This window comes from Triturus cristatus, chromosome 10 (assembly GCF_964204655.1).
Source record: "Triturus cristatus chromosome 10, aTriCri1.1, whole genome shotgun sequence".
Taxonomy (NCBI): Eukaryota; Metazoa; Chordata; class Amphibia; order Caudata; family Salamandridae; genus Triturus; species Triturus cristatus.
The window spans coordinates 1,175,961,505-1,175,971,773 of record NC_140593.1 but is presented as its reverse complement, the minus strand read 5'-3'; the positions used below and the strand labels follow the sequence as shown (position 1 = coordinate 1,175,971,773).

Here is a 10,269-nt window from a genome sequence, read left to right as displayed (position 1 = left end):
TTCTGTATAAGTAGTAAAAGAAGCACGAATATCAGCAACTTTATTAAAAGAAAGTCAGCAGAGACATATTACTGGGATGAATGAGAGATTTGACTATTTGAGATGGATCTCTTAAAGAATTTTGGGACTTAGAAATGTTTTCACTGGGGGCGTGGCTTGGAGCCCGGCGGTGATGGCGGTGCCGTGGTGAAGCTCGCGGACCGGAGCGGGAAGACATCGCTCATTCCGCCTCATTCTGACTAGTCCGTGGAGGAAAATGCGGGTGAACTAATACTCGCAGGGATGCTGCGACATTAGAAGCTCTTCCGGTAATTTTCGTGTCTCTATTTGGCAGTTTGTGCGCATCGGTGAAATCGCGCTATGCCGGCCGCCATTTTGTTTTATTCTGCTTCTTTTTGCCGCGGCTGACAGGACCCGCGTTCATGAACCAAATGGGCATTTTTTTTCCTATTTCTGCCTCCTTCAACTCCAGTCTGGCTATTTCATCTTCCTGTGGGGGCATGTGGTGGCGCAGCAACCTCGCTTTACCCTGTCACTTCTGGATGTTGTGGTGATTAGGATGTAGCCGCCATTTTGCCTTGCCTGCTATTCCTTCTGCGAATGCTCCTGAGTCACCAAGGAAAACCCTGCTAATTTCAACGGCTGCTTCTTTTACGTTGAGAGGTCAGCATCTTTCTATTAACTAGTGACTTTACCACTTAATACTTATTTCTTCGGGCAATGTGGTCCTTCTCTCCTCACGTATCAATTGCCTCATACAGTCTTCTCAGGCTTTCAAGCTATCGTTGGTGACTAAATAGACTCTAGATCAATACTAAGTCCTATTGCTTATTTTTTTTGTCTACTTTTCTTTTATTTACTTATTTATTTCTTTTTCCACTGCTCACCTCACGCTTCCTCCATATTTCTTGTGGGTTGAGTCTGTTGTCCTGTATTCCGACCAACAAGGATTTATGGGACGCACTAAAGGGACCTCCTATGTTACTTCGAAACCTAAACGCATTTTCATTAAAAATTCAAAAGTTTTTTCAGAGCTTTCTCAGCTAACTACTTCAGGTCTCCTGGTACCTGATTTGTGTCACGCAAGTATGGAACCTACACACTCCGCCATCGGAAAGGTTAATATGAGGCGTCAAAAAAAAGACCCCCCGTCACCACCTAAATCGAATTCTCCAGTTTCCATGGAATTGCTGCTGCAGGAAATACGAGCCCTCAGGCCGTTTATGGAGGAAACCAATACCAAACTACAAGTTCTTTCGGATAATTGGTCACAATTGGACGCCAGGCTTACAACAGTGGAACAGAATGTCTCCTCTTTTCAGGACACTACCAAGTGTGTTACCTCCTTACAATCTCAGGTATCCACGTTACATAAACAAGTTGAGGATCTTGAAAACCGAAATAGAAGGAACAACATGCGTATTTATAATCTGGCAGAGGGAGTTGAAGGTACAGATCCTGTCGCTTTCTTCAAGTCCTTTCTCCCAAAGGTTCTCCATTTACCAGAGGACACCAAGCTGAACATACAACGTGCTCACAGGCTGGGTCGTGTTGCCTTTGCAGCAACGTCCTCACAGAAACCGAGGGGTGTTATTCTCTACTTTTTGGAATACACAGATTTGTTAAAAGTTCTAGCTGCTGCCAAAGCTCGTCAGCAGATTTCCTGGTCAGGAGCTACATTATTTTTCGCGCAGGATTATTCCAAAGCTACGGCGTCAAGACGTAAGGCCTTTCTAGACATGAGACCGGTTCTTCGATCCATGGGTGCTAGGTATGGTCTATACCACCCGTGCCTGTTCAAAGTCACCTACAACAACAAAACCACTTCCTACGAGGATCCAGTGCGTCTGCAGAGCTTCATCAATGCACACAAGATAGACTTAATGGACTCTTCGAGACCCTCTTCCTCACATGGAACTTGATTGGCTTGAAATCTTTTCTTAAGACTGTTCTCTTTTATTTACTATGTTTTTTCGCTTGTTGATTGCAGGAGCTATGCTGTTGTTATATATTTAGATAATTACGTATTGTGTTCTTATCCTAAGAAATAGCTAACTGATTTCTTATTTTTCATGTTTCTTCCACAGTCGCGTTTATGTTATGGCGTGTTTTCCCATGGTTCCGGGTTGAGCTCCACCGAATGGCCCGTCTGTCTCACGCTGCTCCACCTTTCCCCATCTCCTCGTTCCCTAATTGTAGGTATGTCTTTTGTTTTGTCTTTTGTCTTTTGTTCAGTATTTCTATTTCCCCTTATCTTCGCTTCAGGTGTCCTTTCTATTCCTATCAACTCCTATTTTCTGTCTTATTTACCTTCGTTCACTTTCTTACTTTTTATTCTTTCCGGTTTCTGGACTCATTATCTTCCCCTTACCAATAATCATTTCTATTCTTTCCAGATTTTCCTCTTTTCCTCAACATTCACGCTTTCTGATCATCCTTTTTATCTCTTATCTGAGTCTTATTCTCCTTTCCAATTTTCTCTATTCTCATTCATTTATATTCATTGTTGTATTCATAGAATGGTTGTGCGTTTAACAGGTTTGGATCATTATTTTTTAAATTACTTATGTCATTGAGATTTATTTCATGGAACGTTAGGGGTATGAATTCGCCCATCAAAAGGCAGAGAGTTCTCACCCATTTAGCTAAATTGAATGCTGACTTGGTGTCCTTGCAAGAGACTCATTTAACGGACATCGAGTCATCAAAGCTAAAAAGAGGGTGGGTGGGGGATGTTTTCTCATCTCCAGGGGATGGGAAGCGTAACGGTGTAACGATATTATGTCACAAGTCACTTCCAATCTCACTCTTATCGCAAGAATCTGATGGGGAGGGCAGATGGTTGCTTGTCAAATTGATGTTAAAAGGAGTCCCAGTATCTCTTCTTAACGTTTATGCCCCTACTTCGGGTGAGTCCTCCTTTTGGTCTACATTGGCTAGACAGATTACACACGCTATGGAAGACAATTTTATACTGGCGGGTGACTGCAACCAGGTTTTTGACCCATTTATTGATAGGAATTCCAGATTCCCTTTTGTTCCTACCAAACAGCATAAGTCCTTTGTTCATACCATTAACCAACACAAACTTCTAGATGCGTGGCGTTTGTGCAATCCTGCCATTAGAGAATATACTTTCTACCCATCACACCCAATCTAGGATTGACTATATTTTTGTATCCCATAACATCTCGCAAACACTCACACATGCAGAGATAGGCCCTATTTTACTTTCAGATCATGCTCCCGTTTTGATCGGCATTGATATCTTACCCAAATCCTTAACCCCTAGAAGATGGCATTTTAATAATGCGCTTCTCTTAAACCCAGAATTCACTGCTTCTTTCACTGCTTTTTCTAACGAATATTTTCATCTCATTTACACCGATTGCCTACTGTTTTCAACAATATGGGATGCATTTAAGGCCTCGGCAAGAGACTTTATTATCCGTTTTGTTGCTAAGAAACGAAGATCTGCTCGTTTACACACCAAGAATCTTCTTCAAGACATCAAAAAGTTGGAACACTCTTACTACACATCACACTCAAAAGACTGTTTGACTGCCCTTATTAATGCTAAATTGCAGTTCAACAAAAAGTATACAGATGATGCTTCCTTGTACTTGTTAAAATCTAGTGCAAAGTTTTATGGTGGCAAAAATAAGGCGGGGAAAATACTGGCTAATTATTTAAAAGTCAAGCAAAACAAATTGAACATTGATTCAGTCTACGATATTAATTCCAATCTAAAATTTAAGGATGTAGATATCTCAAATGAATTCTCCCATTTTTATCAATCTTTGTATTCATCTGAAACGCAGCCCACTGAAGATTCCCTATCACACTTCTTCTCTACCATACCAAGACCAAACCCCTCCTCTTTGGATCTGTCCCCTTTGGAGTCGGACGTTACACAACAAGAGTTGACAGATGCACTTCAACACCTTAAAAAAGATAAAGCGCCTGGCCCGGATGGTTTTACCATTGAATTTTACCTCCACTTTTCCAAGATCCTTTTGCTCCTCCAAAAAATCCTCTGGTTCCTTCTCTGAGGCACATATCTGTCTCATTCCCAAGGAGGGTAAGGATTCTCAATTTTGTAAAAATTATAGGCCCATTTCCCTAGTTAACATTGATTACAAAATTTTTTCAAAAGCTTTGGCTATTAGATTGGATTCTTATTTGCCAAGTTTGCTGGGGAAGGAGCAGTCTGGCTTTGTAAAGGGACGTTTTATCACTGATAACACCCGCCTTCTTTTCAACATTTTGTCTAAATCATCTCGGCTAACGCACTCCCTAGCAGCAATTGCATTGGATGCGGAAAAAGCGTTTGATAGGGTTGAGTGGACTTACTTGCTCTACACTCTTAACTGGTTTGGTTTTGGCCCTAAATTTGTTTCTTTGGTTTCTCTCCTTTATTCTAATCCTCGTGTTGCAGTATGTGCTAATGGTTTAATTTCCTCTTTCTTTGATTTAGGCAGAGGAGTTCATCAAGGATGCCCCCTATCCCCTTTTCTGTTTAATCTTGCTTTAGAACCTTTCCTCTCTAAATTACGCCACAACCCTGGCTTACATGGCTTTCAAACGTCTAACTTTCACATTAAAATGGCAGCCTATGCTGATGATATTCTGCTTTTTGTTTCTAAACCAAATGAATCGATTCCTGCCTTTCTAGCTGAAGTCCAAGCATACTCCCTTATCTCTGGATATAAGTTAAATAACGACAAATGCGAGATTTTACCGCTAACCAAATATACTTTCAAACCAGATTTTAGTGACTCCAACTTCACATGGAGTCCCAAGCACATTAAGTACCTAGGATTGTATGTCACACCTAATATTTCAGACACAGTAGCATTGTGTATGAGTAAGTGCACTCAGAAGCTTACAGACCTGACCACTAGATTGCATCCCCTTTACTTATCTTGGTGGGGACGTTTAGATACAATAAAAATGATGCTGTCACCTATAGTCTTATATACTATATCCAACATGCCAGTTACGATTCCTGTTAAATCACTTAATAAGATTAACTCTATACTAGTTTCCTTTTTATGGAATAATAAAAAGTCCAGAATGTCCCTGCAACGGTTAATTTGCTCCAAAGATAAAGGTGGAGTTAATTTTCCGGATTTCCGAACGTACCACCAAGCATTTCTCTTACGCCAGGCATCTTTTTGGTTGCTTGAGTCCACGGGTGATTGTCCTTTATGGACCTCAATCGAGCCTCTTTCTATATCTCCTTTTTCTTTTCAGGAATACCTTGCCTTTTCGCGTCCTCCGCAGTCTATTTCGACTCCCATAATCAAACTGACTTCCAAACTTCTCCATCTATTGCATTCCCCTGCACGACTTGCTAAGGATTCCTTCCTCCAAACACCCATTTGGCACAATAAGAATCTTCTGATTCGCAATAGGCCCTTTTATTGGAGGACTTGGAGACAGAGGGGACTACTATGGGTTCACCAATTATTTTCCCATTCCGACTTTTTATCTTTTCCCTCGCTTAGCCAACTATTTCACTTACCTTCTTCATTCATTACCAAATATAACCTTTTAAAGGAAGCTGTGAGGACTGCTTACACCCATTTACCCGATGCACCCAATCCTTCCAATAATCCTGATTCCCTGCTACAATTTCACAACATGTTAAAGAGTACTCCTAAAGCTTCTACCATATATAGTTTTTTGCAGTCCACTCACGTAACTGGGCAGAAATCAAAAATAGAGGAAGCATGGGAACATGATCTTCACACCTCTTGGCAACTTTCTCTCTGGAAGAGCTTATGGATTAAGTTACGCAAATCCTCTGGGGCTGCCAACAGCACGCAAATATTGTTTTATATATATAACAGGCTTCTCTTAACACCGCATGCCTTAAACAAAAGATTTTCAGATGTACCGGATGCATGTTGGACGTGCTCTTCCCCAAATGCTGATCTGTTCCACATGTTATTTTCTTGTACGCATGTATGTGATTTTTGGAAACAAGTTTGGAGTCAAATTAATCTAATTTTTGATACTGCATGTTCTTTTACCTTTACTAATGTCTTCCTCGGCAGTCTCTCTCCTGTCTGGGAAAGCACAATGTCCAATGTTAAGATTATTGATTTGTTAATTGCAGTTGCTTTTCAACAAATTACTGTTAATTAGAAGGATTCTACAAAAATTTCCTACAGAGCATGGTGGTATGCTGTCTGGCATAACCACAGATTGGATACAGCTTTTATTTATCCTGCACATTTGGCAACAAAGCGTCTGGCGTTATGGTCCCCTGTCACACAATTTCTTGATAGAAATGCTAAACAGTTTTCTCAGATGCAACCGTCACAACAAGAGGTTCTCAAACCCCCCTGAGCCCCAAATTGTTCCAATTTTATTCTTTTTTTTTTTTTTCTTTAAGTATAGGATACTCAGATTTTTTGTGTACTATTAATCTCTCATTTATTGTTATTCATTTATTAGTTTGTGTATTTCAGATTAATGCTTATCTGGATATGTTGATATGAGGCAAATGTTATGTTTTTTTTTTTTTATGGACACCTTTATGCTTCTTAATAAAAACTCTTTTTGAACTTGAGAAATGTTTTCACTGTAGAAAGTTCAGAGCAAGCAGCTGAACTGGCCATAGATCTGAAGTTTGCCGGTAATGAGGCGTAATTTTAAGCTTGTCTTTGTCCTGAGCATCAAACTGTTTTTGCCATTTGCATTCAAGGCACTTCCAGTTTTTCTTCAAGACTAGAAGAGAATCATCAAACCAGGGGGCGAGGTAGCTACCTGTCTGCCTAGAGAAAGACATCAGAACGACCAGATGGTGAGACCATCATTGGCGGCTCGCTGAGGGAGTGCTGCGGGGTGGGGGGGGGCGGGAGAGGGGCAGGGTGAAGGGGTAGTGGAGTCCGACATACAACGGACAGGAGTAAGGTAAGTAATTAAATAAATAAAACAATTTGCACTGCGTGCGCTGCTGTCGCTGAGTTGGTGATGCAGTGCGCGCAAGGTAAATTTTTTTTATTTATTTAATTACATACCTTACTCCTGTCCGTCGTATGTCGGAATCCACTACCCTCCCACCCTGCCCCTCCCCCGCCCACCCACCACCCCGCCACTGCAGACCATATCAAAGGAATGGGAGAGTCTACAACAAGAAGAGGCAGATTAGTAAATATGGGATTAAGTACATGTCCGGCTGGATTAAAAACGAATTGTGGCCAGCAAGTGCTGACTCCGAGCAACTATTAGAATCATCAAAATGAATACTAAAATCCCACAGTATGCTGAAATTGGCATATTTTTATATAAAAGATAAAACCTCTGCAATAGTGTTTCTGGAGAAATCATTAAAATTGGTGGAATTTGCCAGTTTTTTCTCTGCTGCTCTAATGAGCTGGAGTTATTTCTGTAATTTCCAGACTCCAGCCCCTGCAGAGCAAATATGGATTCCCTATTTTTGCAGAACCGGGAAATAAACAGGACACGGGCGTTGAAACAAATGGCATTTCTACTATCTATGCTCCCTTTGCCTTACTATGTCATGAATCAGGAGTGAAGTGTTTTGTTGGAATAGCATGAAGTTAAACAAGACAATACAAGGATGAAAACGTAGAGCAGCCAGAAGGGCATGGAGTGTGTGTATACCTCCCTATGCCTAAGAAGGCAAAAAAGAAAGAAAGTGATCACAGCCACCTGTATAGATTCCACAAAATCTGGAATGTGTAAAGAGAGGGGCTTGTTAAAAGGAAACAACCAGATAGCAATATTATGAGGTATTCCTACGTGCAAGGAAGGGAACCGTGCTCACCTGCACCATTATAGTCAACCATTCCAGAGATTTCATCACAATTCTTGCATATTCTGTCTGGCATGGTGTCATTACTATTATGTTCTTCCCATGCTTGCTTGTTATTCACACCCTATGGTACCCAATAATGATTTCAATTTTTGTATTTTCTTAGATTATGTCAAGTATGGAAAAAAGTAACACAACTACTGCAAGAGAATTTATCTTTTTTGGATTTTCTGACCTCGGTGACAATCAGAAATTCCTCTTTTTCATCTTGTTGATCACATACATCGTGACACTGTTTGGAAACATTGTCATCATCTCATTGATTGTTACTGACTCCCACCTTCACACCCCCATGTACTATTTCCTCTGCTGCCTGTCAGTGGTAGATCTCGGTTTCACCTCCACTACTATACCCAAACTTTTATCCGACCTCCTTCATGAAACTAAGACTATTACTTTCTTGGGCTGTTTCACACAGATGTTCTTCTTTCACTCCCTTGCATGCATGGAAAACATCCTCCTGGCCTTGATGGCCTATGATAGGTATGTGGCCATCTGTCGACCTCTCCACTACACCATGGTCATGAGTACAAAGGTCTGCTTTCTTCTGATATCCATAGCTTACGTCATCGTCTGTCTGCATTCATTGCTGTACACGGTGTGGACTTCCACGTTCACATACTGTGGGTCCCACATGATCCATCATTTTTTCTGTGAACTTGCACCTCTCTGGAACCTCTCCTGCTCAGACATTGCACTCATTAACCTCATAGGTTTAGTGGAGGTAAGTAGCATCATATTAGTCCCATTTCTGTGCATTTTCATATCCTATGGACACATTGTCAACACCATACTAAAGATAAAAACTGCTGCAGCCAAGCGCAAGACCTTCTCCACCTGTTCCTCACATAGTATGGTGGTCATGCTCTTCTATGCATCGGGAGCTTCAATATACATGCGACCCGATACACACACGTCTATTCTTCATTACAGGATAGCAAGCATAATGTACATTTTCTTGACTCCTCTCCTCAATCCTTTCATCTACAGTTTCAGAAATAAGGATGTTAAAGGGGCTTTGAGGAGAGCCCTTGATAGGCAGAAAAACTGAACTTTGACTGGTCAGCATGCCGGATTTGTAAGAAAAATTGTCCAACAGTAGGAAATGTCTCTGAGAAGGTTTCTCCGCCGAACATGAGATGGGGTATTCATTGTTGGGGCAAACTCTCTTCTACTGATCTTTGGCCTGAAGACTAAGAAAAATCATTGATGGTTAAATAGACAGGCCATTAAGCTTTGGGTTGGTGCAACCATGTTCCATGTAGATCTGTCGATGGAATTGCTTGAGGTTAAATGTTGTAAAGTAACATAGCTTTTTACCTATCTGCCATGGTAGAATTTAATAACATTTCTGAGCCAAAGAGCACTGACTAAGTACGCCTCATTACTGGCAAACTTCAGATCTCCAATGGTACACCTTGCTATCCTTCTTTAAGGGACAATGTTTCTTTAAGAACAAAAGATCGCATGGAACTGGTGAGGCTTGGCCTCCAATTCTTACCTACAAAGTGTCCAACATGCACGGTGCCGACTAAAAATATATAAAGAAAATATATGACATTCAATGATGCCCATTCTTCTTTGGTTGTCTATCCAGTGAATGCGTCAGCAGGAATATAAGATGTAAGTGCCTTCAGTGGAAATGAAAATCAAATGAGTAGAAACTCTTGTGAACAACAGATCCGGCATGGACAAAATAAGTCTTTTGGAACTAATCATCGGGGAAACGGAAAGAGATCGAGAATGCCTGACCATCTACAAATACGTGGTCACACTCAAACTTCCTTAAAACGTTCCCGATTCCTAGCTGTGAAACTACGTATGGAGTGAGCTGCAGAGAGCGGCTGGTTTCATGCAAACTGACAGTCCTTCTGTAAATGACAAGTACAGAACATCAATGAAAGACTTCTGTTAGTACTTCATCAGCTACGCATCTTTGAGTTGTTACCACTAACAACAAGCTGGACTGCTCCTGGGATCTAGAAAGTGAGGCTGTGAATTTCCAGTGTCACCTAGAGGCAAAATAAACCTCAGCTGGCCTTGAAACTGTACAATGTGTGCAATCCTTGCTTGAATTGGTGGCTTCACTGTTGCCTCAACCGCAGAATATGTTTCACTTGTTTATGGCATAGAGATCGTTTCAGATGTGCGGTAGCTCAAATCCTGCCAAAGTATGTGCTTGACTTTGGAACCAGCGCACTATCCATGGCTGCCCCAAAATCGTGCTGGAGGGGACCTTATGTCCCAGGTTCTGTACTCTTCAGGGGCTCTGCACCACGGGGCATATTTACAAGGGGATTACGCAACCGAAACATCACTTTTTTGACGTTCCGGTGGCGCAATGCCCTGACCTTTTTTACAAAGTGGAGTTGTTGCAGGGATTCTGCGCACAAACAGAACTATGCATGGAATTATGTGAC

The 10,269-nt window shown here is 41.3% G+C and overlaps 1 protein-coding gene across 1 annotated transcript; it reads left to right on the top strand.

Moving 5' to 3' along the window:
- The first annotated feature begins 2,125 nt into the window (after nucleotides 1–2,125).
- On the top strand, nucleotides 2,126–8,900 carry LOC146796925 (olfactory receptor 1M1-like). The gene is made up of 2 exons (XM_085631452.1): nucleotides 2,126–2,199; nucleotides 7,956–8,900. Exon 2 carries the CDS (start codon nucleotides 7,959–7,961, stop codon nucleotides 8,898–8,900), a length of 942 nt encoding a protein of 313 aa, XP_085487578.1. The 5' UTR covers nucleotides 2,126–2,199; nucleotides 7,956–7,958.
- Nucleotides 8,901–10,269: the final 1,369 nt, after the last annotated feature.

Bases quoted from the DNA above. Each gene is read 5' to 3' on its own strand.
- LOC146796925 (XM_085631452.1), top strand. From the start codon at position 7,959: ATGTCAAGTATGGAAAAAAGTAACACAACTACTGCAAGAGAATTTATC.